The 15162-nt window shown below is 36.0% G+C and overlaps 2 protein-coding genes across 2 annotated transcripts; both read left to right on the forward strand.

The window, feature by feature from the left end:
• Window positions 1-10763: 10763 nt before the first annotated feature.
• LOC144559937 (uncharacterized) lies at window positions 10764-13740 on the forward strand. Its single transcript, XM_078309105.1, has 4 exons — window positions 10764-11861; window positions 11946-12759; window positions 12835-13187; window positions 13414-13740. Exons 1-4 carry the CDS (start codon window positions 11613-11615, stop codon window positions 13738-13740), a joined length of 1743 nt encoding a protein of 580 aa, XP_078165231.1. The 5' UTR covers window positions 10764-11612.
• Window positions 11022-11588, forward strand: LOC144559936 (uncharacterized). Its single transcript, XM_078309104.1, has one exon. The coding sequence runs from the start codon at window positions 11022-11024 to the stop codon at window positions 11586-11588; it is 567 nt and encodes a 188-aa protein (XP_078165230.1).
• Window positions 13741-15162: the final 1422 nt, after the last annotated feature.

Below are 15162 nucleotides of genomic sequence, written 5' to 3' on the forward strand. Positions count from 1 at the left end.
ATAGCTTTGATTGATTTCATGCATTCAGAGTTCAGACATCTGAAAAGCATTGAAAATAATAAATATCAAGTATGAATGCAGCTCCCTATACATATTTTTCATGGTAAACTGGGAACGCATGCGTTCAAAGCTCCTACACTCGATTGGCCGACAATTTTTTTAATACCCAATAATAAATAATAAATAATAGAAATATGTTTAGAAAAATTATAAAAATGTTCAGGCCGCCCAAAAACTCAACGGCCGAGAAAAAGAACTGGACTCCTAAATTTATCGGCAATGAAGGTTTTTTTTTTTCCCTTTGCAACAGGCTATTTAATCCCTGTTTCTCTGTCTTCCCACTCATAACTCACTCAATTCCAATAGAAGAGGAAAAAAAAAAAGAGAAAGAGGAATAGAAGAGGCGATTTCAGAGACAATTTGAGGTGAAAAAGATAAACAGTAATAATCAAAGTAGATTGTCCAATCATAGCGTAGCGAGAGGAGGATCAATAAGTGGTCGAGGTAGAAATGAGGGGGAAAAAAAGAACTGTCAAGTATGCTTTAGGGAAAAAAAGAATTGTCAAGTCTATTTTATCGAGGAATTTCTTAGGCGGCCTATTCTGTTTGAAATTTCAGACAATGACTTTATGAAACACCCCTATAGTTATGGTTTGAAAAAAAAAGGTTGATCCAGAGCCTTCAACATCGGACGATGACTTTGTTCCTTGTACTTATTATGGTAAGGCTAGCACTTCATCTGTTGCACTAATCCAGAGCCGCCTACTAAGAAGTAGAATTATTAGTGCTTAAATAATGATTTTAGAGTTTTAAGTTTGTTGAATTAGAGTTTTACCATTTTTGTACTGGAGTTTTAATTTCATCAATTTAGTGTTTCTATTATAGGTTGAAAGTAATATTGTAATTGAATTTTAATATATTTTTGAAGTTCATCTTTTCAGAATGACAAATTACCTCTTTTGCGTCTGCTTTTGGATAAAAAATAGATCTTGAAATTTTGTTGATATGAATAGTACTGATTTGGAGATTTTGGATGGCTAATTTCAGCTTTTGTATGAATCTGATTTTTTGGTTATTTATGGGTTATTTTGGAAGTTTATCGAGTTTATTGAGTTATTGGGCTATTATACCATGAACAGAGAAGAAAAAGGTTTGCTACTTCACAGGTCACAGCTGATTGAATATGAGTCTCAACTAAATCACGAGAGGAGGAAAGCTAATACTCTGATACCATGTAAATTTTATGAAAATCTGATATTGGATATTGATATATGAGTAAAGCTAGGGTGTGACATGCTCACCAAGAAAGTTTGGTGAGCATAACTCCAAAAGTATATCGGATCGACGTCAAATGCCGAATCCAAACCGTTGAAATCCATGTACTTCATGAGTGATGCATATACATGCAAAATTTTGAAAGTTTCGAGTTTATTTGCTACACGGTCAAGTGGTCAAAGAAACGAACATTTTATTATAAGTTATTTTACATATTCAATTTTTATTATTTCTTTGACCACTTGACCGTGTAGTAAATAAACTCGAAACTTTCAAAATTTTGCATGTATATGCATCACTCATGAAATACATGGATTTCAACGGTTTGGATTCGGCATTTGACGTCGATCCGATATACTTTTGGAGTTATGCTCACCAAACTTTCTTGGTGAGCATGTCACACCCTAGCTTTACTCTTGATATATATATATATATATATATATATATATTTGTTATTGATATTTGTTATGTTATACAACAAGAGATGATGGATATTTATAATGTCTTATGTCTAGACCTATTGTATCGTTGGTAACTTGGTATTTATCATTGGTATCTAACTGTAACTTCCTAATACTTTTTTTTTTGTTTTATAAGTTTAATTATCTAACTATTTATATTCTCAACAGCTGTTATTCTCTATTTCATTTAAATGTTGGAATAACTATTTTTTGAAAGTGTGAAGAGAGAAAAACATGTTTTCTTTTCAGATTTCCGTCAATGTAGTTTCGAAATAACAAAGTTGACGTCACTTTTGTCATCCTCACATCGTGACAATTCATTTGAGATCTCATTTACCTATCTTTCCTCTTAATTAGCATCTTGTTAACACTATTTTTTTTCAGTTACATTTTTCACTTTTCCAAAAAGTACAATGCAAACAAAATTTTTACTAATCAAATAGCACCATTTTTACACTAATATGACAATCACAATTTTTTTTCTATTCTCATATATTAATCTCAAATTTTGCTATTCTAGCTCTCATCCAAACATATATAAAGAATAGTAAAAAACAAAATTTTAAATTTGATATCTAACTATATATATAGAGAGAGAGAGAGAGATGGGCTATGGTGCATTGCAATGCATAGGCCATGGTGTGCATTGGACCATAAATCACCGATTCAAAGTTCAAATGACCGATCCAAACCGTTCATCTTGTTCTCCATATTAATATGTGCTTGGAGACCAAATTTTATATTTTTTGGAATTTTTTTACTATTTATTAAGCCACTTTGAAAATCGCTGATCCAACGGTGACTGTTTGGAATAGTAAAATCAGAAGCCACCGTTGGATCAGCGATTTTCAAAGTGGCTTAATAGATAGTAAAAAAATTCCAAAAAATATAAAATTTGGTCTCCAAGCACATATTAATATGGAGAACAAGATGAACGGTTTGGATCGGTCATTTGGACTTTGAATCGGTGATTTATGGTCCAATGCATACCATGGCCTATGCATTGCAATGCACCATAGCCCATCTCTATATATATATATATATATATATATTTTTTTTTTTTAAGTAAAGGGTGGAGATCAAATCAATATCCATGTTAGTTAAAAAAATTTAGTCATTTGGATTTCAAACTCTTGACCTCTCATATCAGTGATATGTGCTTTTATTACTATATCAAATGGTTCAAGTATATTTTAATATGAAGATTATGTTGAGTGGTTCAAACCAATTATTTGAATTTTAAATTAAAATCAATAATAAAAATACAAAATTTGACTGGAACACAAAAATTATGAGGTGATCAATTTTAATGTTTGCATGTTAGGAAAAAAAATAAATGTATCTATGTATTCCTTTGGGTTGGCTTAGTCCAATTTTATGCTTTACAGTTTACACTAACTGGTAGCGATTTATTTCATCGTTTTCATTTTTAATTGTAAAAATCTAATGAATGATATATACTTCATGCATATTTTTTATCCGAAATGAACAAAGTGATTCTCAATTGTAGAGGGATGAAAATTTTTTTTTGTAAAATTGATGCATGAATCAAAATCCGATTACCAAATTGACACGTGAATCTAATTTAGCGGTTTATTACGAAATTAACCTAGATTAATGGGATGTTTTCAACGTATCTTTTTAGTTGTCTGGTTATTTTCGGGTGGTTTTGCTTCTGTTGCTTAACTTGTGCTTGGTTAATTTTGAACATGAAGTTTGCTTGGGGACTCAACTTTCTCAGTGATAGGTTACCTCACTGTCTGTAGCTAATCTTTCTTATATTAATGCAAGAGGTTCATATATTATATCGTTTGCAATTAATTTCAACACACTGAATAGTGCTCTCCAATAATTTTAAATCTGGACCCACATCAAATTTTCGGTTTATTCAAATTTTTAAATAATATCATGCGTCTTTCAACACAATGTTGTTTATTATTAATTAAGATTATAGTTATTATGGTTAAATCATATCGCTAATGAGAATTATATGTAGCACAGTTGGGGACATTTTCTGCATGACAGGTCACTAATTTATTTATCAGCTGAATTTTATGAAAGAAAAATCTAAGTCCTTTAGCTAAAAAAAAGTAAGAGAAAATCAAAGCTTTAATACAATGAAAACTTGTGAAAGTTGCCTTCGTTTACTTGCATCAAAAGGGGTAAAGATTTTAGCATTACTGGGCAGGTTCAGAATTTTTGTTAGTGGAGCAAAAACATAGTGAATCGGATTTAAATAGTTAATTGGATTTAAATGTATTAACTAATCGGATGCTTGATAAAAAAAACAATGCTCTAACTTTTAATTCTAATTATCAATTCAAATTCAAAGAATTTATTCTAATTTTAACTCTAAATTTAAATCAAAGATCAGAATTCCAAAAAAAGACAAATATATTTTAAGAAGAAAATATAAGTCAGAGTCTATAAATCTTCATAAATTTTCATAATCCAAAAGAGAATAATTGCTAAAAGAATCAGTCTTTAATCTAGTTGTAAAGGCACATGACTTTCATGTGAGAGGTCATGGTTTCAAAATCCACAAAGTGAACAAATCTTTTGTATTAATATACAAGGGTTTAAAATATATTGGGTGGCTTAATTTCTAACTCATGTTTCAAAAAGAAAAAAGATAATGCTACAATTATGGTGTATTTTTAAAGATATCAAAAACAAAAAATACTGTTGGAAATATATAGTAACTAATTAATCAAATAATATATTTTTTAAAGTCAGTGAGTCAGAACTCTAACAATTTCATTGCTTAGAAAGAAAAATGTATTTACAATAGAATCCCTATTTTATTAACTATTTACAATAACCTAATCTCACGTAATAAATTGAAATACTACACTAGTCCTATGCCTATATCAGCACTGCTGGTATATTTCCCTGCCCCTGGTACAAGGTTTTGTACCAGTTCATGCAGTCCCCACTGGCATGAATGTCTAGGTCCGCCACCACTCTTTGTTGTTACGTAATAAAACCTCCTATTGTGCTCGCACCAAAGAGCCCATCAGCCGGATGCTCAGAGATTGTCCCATAGACTCCTCAATGACTCCGGCAATGCCCGTCTTCTGTTCCACTGCCGAGATTGTGTCTGTACAGCAGTACATCTCAGAAGCGTGCCGACTACCGAGTAGGTGCATGTGTACATAATATGGTTCTTGGTCTCCACTTCACTGTTGTGACACAATTGGCAACCCGAGTTGATTGTGCATCATCGTTTCAGAAGTACCCCCATTGGGTGAGGAGCTTTTTCTGGATAGCTATCCAAAGAAAGATCTTGTATTTTAGTAGCTTGCTCCACAACTTATATTAGAGGGGAAGGGGAGGGGAGGGGACGGAAGGGAAGAATTTTAATTCATTTACTTGCTTCAGTAGTTCATAAAAGGTTACGATGTAACTTTTGATTTTAACTTTTATTTGATCAACTATGACTATTTTGCCCCCATAGCAATCTATGTAGATTGGTTCATGTAAATTAATTATAACAGTATTAAAATTCTCAAGACAGGTCAAGGAGCAAGATCAAGCGAATAGCAACCCAAATTAAAATAATGCTTAATCAAGATACAGAGGGGAATAGCAAAACAAAATATAAAAAACACGAGTTTTTTTTATTTTTATTTGAAACCCGTAGGTGATTTGTATTATACCCAAAGTTTACTGGTACATACTTGTTGAAATGGAAATTTAACATGAATTTAAAATCTAAAATCTACCAAAGTAAAAAACTATGAAAGGAAATAAAACAACTAGATCCTAATTAATCCAGAATTACAGATATTCGAGCTTCTCTTTATGCTTGTAAATCTTGCACTGGTTCTGAATATGACCATTCAAAGTAGCTGTTGTTGATCATATCACCAATGCCTAGTCTTTCACATGAGGCCTGTTCTAGCATTTCATTTATGTGTATTCCTCATCTTCTTGCATTGTTTGCTAGTTTGTGTGAATCCTGAACTGCCTCATGCATGACATGTTTTAGCGATAACTATGCAAAGTAAAACCTAAGTTATAACTCAAAAAAAACAAGTCTAACAACAACTATTACATTTTTGCAAATAAGTCCACAAAATTAACAAAATATCAAAAACTTAAAGCCTTCTTTCCAATTAACTTCTGATTTTAACTTTTATTTGATCAAACTATGACTATTTTGCCCCCGTAGCAACAGAAAAAAAGATTCAATTACACAAAATTCTCTTTGTATGTAGAATAACATATCTTTGAAATAGAATTGAAAATTCAGAATATTACATCCAAAAATATTTTGTGTTGACAAGGATTATACTTAAAACTCACTAATTCAAGAAAGCAAACAGTAAAACAAAATATAACTTAATTAGCAGATATATTCGTTTTAAGTTTGCAAAAGATACAAAAACATATAAGTCAAAAAGCTAACATAAAGCTAACATGTTCATTCTAATTTGTCCAAAAGCATACAAGTAAAATTGCATCAGATTATCTTCTTGCATAATTCGTCCACATGTTATGTGCCAATTCCTCTCTCATGGCTTCTCCTATCCTCTTGTCTCTTTCTTCATCTTGACTAGTAGGCCGCTCAGGTCGACCAGGGACTCGATATTCAATCTCTGCATCAACTTCAGCAAGCATAGCTATATCGACATCCTTATCTACTAGAAAATTATGCAATATGCAACAAACGCTAACAATTTTCTTCAAAGTATCAGCCGAGTAATGTGGTTCAGTTGTGCTTCTAATAATAGGAAAACGTTTCTTGAGGACACCGAAAGCTCGCTCTATCGCATTTCGTAACGAAGCATGTCGAAGATTGAACAATTCACGAGAGGTTTGAGGGGGATTCCTAGTTGAGTACTCCTTTAAGTGATATCGCTCTCCTGTAATTAATCCACTCTTTATCATGAATCCAGCATCAACCAAATAGTACTTTCCTATAAATTTTTTTAGAAATATCCATTATAAACCTGAAATGTATGTCTCTTCAAATATACTTGTCTTACCTAATATTGTTACCTTGTGGTATTTTGAGAGGATACCTCCTAGTTAATGCATTTTTCATCATCTTTGAGTCAGATACCTTGTGGTATTGAACAATTCACGAGAGGCTGACGTAGCGTATCTTTACTCAGTTGATACGGTCACCGATACTCTGTTGACTCGTCTGGATACAGCTGGATACGTGTGGATACAGCTGTCAGCGCTCGTGAACCGCGCCCGCACCCGTGCGCCGCGACTGCGAGCGGAGCCGAAACTGTGAACCGCGCAAACACCATCTTGCACCAGAGGAAATATGAGGTTTTTTATGCTGTCGCGTGATTCGAATCTGGGAAGGCCCAGTCCCAACGCAAAACGGTTATCCACTGCGCCATTTGTTTTTGTTGTTAGATGAAACCAACCAATATATTTAATGCAGAGTTGGATTGCCCTGCATTTTTTATATTTAATTCAAGTTTGGAATTAGTAATATAATTAATATAATGAAAAAATAAAATATATAATAGGCGTATCGTATCCTTGATTTTTGAAAATTACCGTATCGCCGTATCGCCGTATCCGTATCGTATCCAATACGATACCCGTATCCGTATCCATGCAACATAAGTTATAATTCAGTTTTAAAAATAAAAACAAATTGAATTAAAGTTTTATTTCGGTTTGTTCAATTCAAACCGAAATATATTATTTTTTTATTTAAAGCAATTGATTTATAATAAACCGAAGTATATTAAGAAATAAACCGGGATGGTACGGACCAAATTCATAATATATAAAAGTTCAGTCAGTTTGGTTATTTCGATTTTGAAAATTTTCAAACCGAACCGAACCAAAATTATAATTCGGTTTTAAAAAAACAAATCAAACTGAACCATTAAACCTAAAAAATCGAACTGTTTAGTCCAAAATAATTCGGTTCGGTTCAAAACCGAACCCAATGAACACCCCTAATTGACAATAATAACTCTACTCTCCAGCTATATCTGCGCAAATAAATATATGATTACATGTTCAATGCTCGACATGTAAATAATGCATGACTAAGCAATTTATTGATTCCAACTAGGGTTATAAATGAACTGAGTTTGAGCGAGTTACCTTCAACTTGTGCTCAACTCATTTAGTAAATGAGCGAGTCAACTCGAGTTGAGATGTCAATAATGAGTTATAAAGCCAACTCAAATTCAGTTCATTACTAACTCGAGTTGACTCACAACTCATTTATAACTCACTTAACCAGTCAATTTTGTTAGTTATAGTTATATACTAGTAAGAGTTTATCTAAATACAAACAATTCAAATGTTTTGGTAAGAGTTATCCAAACACAAACAATTCAAAAATAATTTACAAGACAACTAACAAAAAAAAAAATCCAAACAATAGCTTAGAAGTTATTTAGAAATGCATAAGATTTATTGTGACGAATTTTGTGTAACTCGAGTTGTTAATGAGCGAGTTGGAGTATGCTCAAACTCAACTCATTTATTAAAAGAGTCAGTCAACTCGAGTTGGAACTGACTTGAGTTGTAAATGGACGAATTAAAGCGAACAATTAACAAGCAAGTTATGAGCGAGTTACGAATTTGAGCAATTTTGTAAAACCCTAATTCCAACAGTATAATTGTTGGCTCTATTAGAAAAAAAGGACATCTCCAGTGATGATAAGGAATTGAGAGGTTATTAACTACCTTAGGTACTTCTTAGTTTGTTTTTTCTTTCGTTTTCTTTTATGATTTTTATTGACAATTTTTATTGACAATTTTTACTTTTCTTATAGGGGGAATTTCACGTATACCCCTCAAAAACTTCAAAATTACATATTCCCCCCTCTAAAGTTTAAAATTACATATTTCCCTCTCTAAACTTCAAATACTCACAAATTTACCCATTTTATTGTTTTTTATATTAAAACTCATTATAAATTTATAAAATATCCATTTTACCCTTTTATTAAAAGCATATAAAGCTCATCAAACTCAAAATTGAATATGAACATTTTTTCTACCGTCCAAACTGCTTTTAAATATGCGTGCGCAAGATCAGCACGAATCTTGATGCGAACACGCACGTATATTGATGTGATGTGCACAGATCTTAATGCGATGCGCACCAATCAATATTGCTTTAAGATCTGTGCATGCTAGATCAACACGAAATTGAAGCACTATGCACAGATCTTAATGCGATGCACACGGATCAAACGGTAGAGGAACCTTTAGATTTAAATTTGAGTTTGATGGGTTTTATATGCTTTTAATAAAGGGTAAAATGGGTATTTTAAGATTTTAGAATGAGTTTTAATATAAAATACAATAAAATGGGTAAATTTGTGAGTTTTTGAAGTTTAGAGGGGAAATACGTAATTTTAAACTTTAGAGGGAGAAATATGTAATTTTGAAGTTTTTAAGGGGTATACGTGAAATTCCCCCTTTCTTATATGAGGCTGGTACAGTCCAAAGATGGACAGAAGATCATACAAGTTCAGAGGACGATATATCTTTAGTCCAAATTCGTGCAATTTTAACTTCAGAGATCATGAATATATGGGAGATATTTCAATTAATAACCTGATAGCTTGTTCTCAGTCGGAACTTGTATCAGCCAATCAAACTTGTGATGATTTTTTTTGTTTTTATCATAGTATATTATGTTAATGTCTAACAGTTTGACCCGATTTTTTTAAAAATACTCAAAACAAAAAATAAATAATTTAAAATACCCAGGTTTCGGACAAAATTTTAAAAATGCTCAAACCGCCTCAAAATTCGGCGGTCCGGGCCTTTATATAACCCACACTGCAATCTTCTCTCTCCTCAATCTTCTCTCTCCTCACAATTCATTTTCTCAAAATCTCACTCTCTCTCCTCAATCTTCTCTCTCCTCACAATTCTGAAAGTTCTGAAAGATAGAAAGGGAGAAAGAGAGGAAGGAGGAAGAGAATTGTTCAACTGCTAAATCAGGTTTTTTTACGCATTGTTATTTACTATTCATTTACTATAGATGTAGGTATGTACTGTTCATATACGTATTAACTGTTCGTTTACTGTTCATTTACTGTGCACATACGATACTGTTCATGTATTGTATTTACTGTTCATATACGTATTTACTGTTCATTTACTGTGCACATAAGTTTTTACTGTTCATATACGTATTTACTGTTCATTTACTATTCATTACTGTGCATATATGTATTTACTGTTCATTTGAAATCCGTAAACTTACAAAATATTTCCTTCTCCGAATGTAGTTTATTGGTCATGCCTATTGGAATTTCAATACATTTTGGAGGGAAATTCATTTTTGACCAGAATGGGGCACGTTACTCCCAACCTCCAGTAAATACGTATTGGGTTGATGAAAATTTCTCATTTGAGCAGTTGCAATCGCTTATTTATGAAGTGAGCGGCTACAATAGGAATCGTTGGGAATTACAGATTCAGGCCCGAATGGTCCATGCAGGAAGGTATGTCAGAATCGCATTGGGTGATGACGGGGCATTGAGAGGCCTGATCGCGCAGATTGTGCGGTCCGGTGACCCATTATTGGAAGTTTTTGCATGCAGAATTCGCGGAGAGTCAGTGGCTGGGAGTTCAGGCCAGAATTCGGTTGCAGAAAATGATCAACCAAATTATGAACCACACACTCCTTTTATCTCAATGCCAGTAGCAGAACCGGAAGCAGAAATATACCGTAATTCACCTCAATCTCCACCTTTTGTCCCACCACGAGTACAATCTCCACCTTTTATCTCACCTATATCCATGCATGGAGGTCCTTCATCCTTACCTGGGCCTGAACCAAGTTCTGACCCCAGACCGGCACCAGTACATGAAGATCCAAACGAGTCAGAATTTGAATTTATGAACGAGGTACCGGAGGAAAATTTACAAATTGGGGATGAATGGGAGGAAGGAGACTGGGACATTAATGATGAAGGAGATGAAGAAGATGAAGAAGAATACACACAGCCCACTATGAGACAAAATAGAGAGAATATGCCGTTAAGTGGTCGTTCTGAGACTCACCCGTTTGTAAACTTCAATGGCACATCTGCTTTTCGAGAAGCAGACGTTTCTTACTACGGTCGTCGGATTGAATACAGGAGTGAGCTCGCAAAAGGCCAATACTTTCCTAACAAAAAACAACTGACCAAAAAGATCAGAGAGTACCATGTTGACAAGAACAAGGAGACATATACGAAGAGAAGTGACACATCCCGGCTGGAAATTAGATGCAGCACTTCGGGTTGTCGTTTCAAACTGAAGGCAAAAGCAACAAATGCAGGAGATACATAGATGATAACCGAGCAAGACACGCCTCACACTTGTACGTCTGAGTACACCAGGACCGACCATGCACAACTAACGGCATCAATAATCGCAGATATCATCGAGAGCGGCATTAAGGAAAACCCCACTATGAGCATCCGGAGTGTGGCACACTGTGTGAGGGTTAGGTTTGGCAGTATAACCCCGAAGTACAACAAACTCTGGAGAGGTCGTGAGATTGCAGTTGCCCGTCAATTTGGGAGTTGGGAAGAGTCGTACAACTTTATGAAACTATTGCTTATCGGGATATGTGATAAGAATCCCGGCTCGAGGCACGATTTTTGGACCAAGCCGAGCTTCGATAGAAATACAGGACTGGTCAAGCAAGGTGTTGTGGAATTCGTGGCCGTGGCATGGGCTTACGGACCATGCATCACCGCATTTAATTACTTGAGACCGGTCATCAGTATAGATGCAGCCTTCCTTTCTGGGCGGTATGAGGGCAGACTTTTGATGGCTTGCGGCTATGATGCCGAGAACCAATTGATGCCTCTAGCATTTGCAATTGTGCACAAGGAGAATGAAGAGAATTAGGGTTTTTTCTTACAATGGGTTAGAATGAATGTGATTGGTGTTAATAGATTCGTATGTGTCATATCAGACCAACACAAGGGTATCAAAGCTGCATTGAAACCTGAATACGGATGGGACCGGGATAATTTTGTGCACAGATATTGTATCCAGCATGTTGCTGACAATCTGGTTCAGGCTTGTGGGAAGGACAAATGGTACGGAACTAGGTTCAAACAAGGAGCCAAGAAGAAGAAGCCAAGAAGGCTGAAAGAGATGTTCGAAGATTTCGCCATGGTATGTCTAATATTGTCTAATTATGTTGTTCATTTTCTTTTCTTTTAGATGCATTTTGTCTAATTTTACTTTGTTCTATTGCAGCAAAATCCTAGGTGTAATGCTTTTTTGAGGAGAGTGGGCAAAGTACGTCCTAATGATGTCATGGAGCAATCAAATTTTGATAAAATCTTCCAGACATGTGATGGAGGATACCGATTTGGTATCATGACAACAAACGGCTCCGAGTCCCTGAACGCTGTCTTCAAGGATAGCCGAATGTTGCCCGTGGCTGCACTCGTGGAGGAGACATTCTACAAGTGCAATAGCTGGTTTGTTCAGCGGCGACAGGCAGCGACAGAGCAAAACAATGCAGGAAAGCCTTTTTCCGAACGGGTACATGTCAAGCTCGCCAAACGGTGGGAGAAAGCTATAGAAATGGATGTCATTGCATACTCGCACGGCGAAGGTAAGTACGAAGTCACGGGCCCAAATGAATATGTTCCAGTAGTCCAAACACAGGATGGAACTATGTCTATTATTCATAGAAGGTTCCAGTATATCGTGACATTCGGGCCAGAGAGAAAAGTGGAATGTACATGCAGATGTATCCAATTAACTGGAATTCCGTGCGCTCATGCGTTAGCGGTTTGTCGCCGTAATAGCTGGTCACCCGACCTATTTGTTGACCACCGGTATCGGGTGGACTACCTTCTGAGTACTTGGAATGCACTGTTTGTTCCTTATGGCAATCCTGAAGAGTGGCCTACGACCACTACCCCTAAAATTGAGCCAAACAAAGATTGGATACGGCGTGGTAGGAGAAAACACATCCGTTGTGTAATGACCATGGACGAAATGCAAGGTAGGCGAATGGGGCACCGACCTCGCCGTTCCACTTCTGACAGGCAAAGCCGAGGTATGTAGCACTCAACCCTGATTATATTTCATTTCAATCTTGAATAATTTAGTAGCTAACATTTTTGTGCTGCAGACGCGCATAATGCAGCAAATGCAGCAGAAAATGAGCGAGTTATGGCCGAGGAAAGTAGATCGCAAGGGTCTCGGCAAAGCACAGCTAGAAGCCGTACAGCAGACCGTGAAAATGCAAATATGATGTTCAGAGAGGCAATGGGAGAAATACTGGCAGGAGGAGATGCAGTTGGGATGCAAGGGCCTTCAGGTACTACCCAACGAAGAAGGAGCACATCTGGCGCGGGAAGGAGGAGCATATCTGGCGCTGGGACATCTGGTACAGCACCCTCGAGGGATGAAGCAGTGCAACCCGCTAGGAGGAGCACATCTGGCGCTGAGACATCTGGTACAGCACACTTGAGGGATGAAGCAGTGCAACCCGCTAGGAGGAGCACATCATCGTGGAGATCTTTGGGATTGCATTTTAGGCTCCGTAGAAATTAACCAGAGATGTATTTCAATGTGCTGAGACCTTATGTGATTAGATGAACTTTATTTTCTGAACATTTATCATTTAGTAGTATGTATGTACTTTATTTGTATGTTACAGCTTATTATGTTGCAATTTTTTTAACTATTATTTTTAAACAAATTGTAGACGAGAATGATGGACAGTAACAATCGAGGAAAGAGAGAGGAAAATGAAAACCCCAAATGCGACATTTGCGGAAAGTTTAGAAAGGACTGCCAGAGATGTGTGAAGATAGATGAATTTTTCAACCGGAATGACATATCTGATGATGACTTTGTAGAAAACCCCTACGGCTATGGATTGAGGAAAAAAAAGGTTGATGTACAGACGCCTACGGCCAAGACTAAGGCCAAGACCAAGGCTAGCACGTCGTCTGTTGTTACTGACCCAAATTTGTCAACCTCCGACGATGACTTTGTTCCATGTACGTTCAAGTCATATTGTAAGAAATAGTATGTTGTTAAGTTTGTTTGGAATTGAGAATAGTTTGAATTTCTGAGTTTGAGGTTTGTATGAATTTTTTTTTTTGCGAGGTTTGTATGAACTTAGCAGTGCTGTTCTAGGATGTCGAGATTATATGTCGGTAAATTTTCATGATTTTTGGAGATTTTTTACCAAGGAAACCAGAAGTGCAAAGTTGGACCCCGGATGAAACATTAATCAGTTGGGGCTATTTTTACGAGCTTATATCTCATGTTCTGTTCAGAGATTCTACATGAAACTTGGCAGTGCTGTTCTAGGATGTCGAGACTACATGTCGGTACATTTTCATGATTTTTCAAGCTGTTTTGCTAAGAAAATCAGAGGTACATTTTATTGCAAAAAATCTGAATATATAAAACAATTTGATTTGCAAAAAAAAAAAAAAAAAAAAATTCGGACCGCCGAATTTTGGGGCGGTTAGGAATTAAAATTCCGGACCGCCGAATTTTGAGGCGGTTTGGGCATTTTTAAAATTTTGTCCGAAACCTGGGTATTTTAAATTATTTATTTTTTGTTTTGGGTATTTTTAAAAAAATCGGCAGTTTGACTTCAATTCAGCTCTAAAATTCGACTGAGAAGCAGGTATAAAATGCTAAAAATTATTTTGCGAATAACAAGAAATCATATTGTGTAGCATGTATCTGTTATGCTCAATAACATACAAGGATTGTGTTAACATCAGTAGGGGTGTAAACGAGCTGGCTCGGGCTGAGTTGGGTCTTAGCTCGGCTCGTTTATTTTGGTTCGAGCCTGGACCGAGCGAGCTGGACCTAGGTCATCCGAGCCGAAAACCCCTGGCTCGCTCGTGACAAGCCAACTCGAGCTAGCTCGCGAGCTGACGAGCTGGCTCGCTAGGCTTTATTGGGCTGCTATTATACAAATTCAAAAATATAAAAATAAGAAAGCTCATTCAAAAATTTAAGAAATCGTTCAGGAGGCACATCTTGAAGCAACTGAAGCCCATATCCATTCTTCTCATACCAAAAATACATCAATTTTGCATGATTGCGCCTTTCAAAATGGGACTGGACTTAAAAATTATACGGGGCTAAACCCTAAATCCACTGTAGCTTAACGAGCCGAGTTGACCCCTGGCTCAGCTCGTTTATTTTGGCCCGAGCCTGAGCCGAGCTGGCTCGTTAACAGCTCGGTCCACTACCGAGCGAGCTGTTAGCGAGCGAGCTAGAGGCGAGCCACGAGCGAGCCGTGAGCTCTTTTGACAGCCCTATTAACATGTACAATAACATGTCATAATTTCGTACTTGCACACTATTAGTTTTCATTCTTAATCTCACCATCTCACCGAACAGACTTTCTTAGCATGTTAAGATTATATTTTAATATATCCTCCACCTCTTAAGAGAGCTGTCAAAGTAGTTCACAATGCTTGAG

The sequence above is a fragment of the Carex rostrata genome, chromosome 9, assembly GCF_964058835.1.
Source record: "Carex rostrata chromosome 9, lpCarRost1.2, whole genome shotgun sequence".
Taxonomy (NCBI): Eukaryota; Viridiplantae; Streptophyta; class Magnoliopsida; order Poales; family Cyperaceae; genus Carex; species Carex rostrata.

What these genes read in the sequence shown, in the direction of transcription:
- LOC144559936 (XM_078309104.1), top strand. Translation starts at nt 11,022, where the DNA reads ATGATAACCGAGCAAGACACGCCTCACACTTGTACGTCTGAGTACACC.
- LOC144559937 (XM_078309105.1), top strand. Translation starts at nt 11,613, where the DNA reads ATGAATGTGATTGGTGTTAATAGATTCGTATGTGTCATATCAGACCAA. An exon ending in TGTTCGAAGATTTCGCCATG is followed by an intron (nt 11,862 to 11,945) that starts GTATGTCTAATA and finishes GTTCTATTGCAG; the next exon opens with CAAAATCCTAGGTGTAATGC. An exon ending in TTCTGACAGGCAAAGCCGAG is followed by an intron (nt 12,760 to 12,834) that starts GTATGTAGCACT and finishes TTTGTGCTGCAG; the next exon opens with ACGCGCATAATGCAGCAAAT.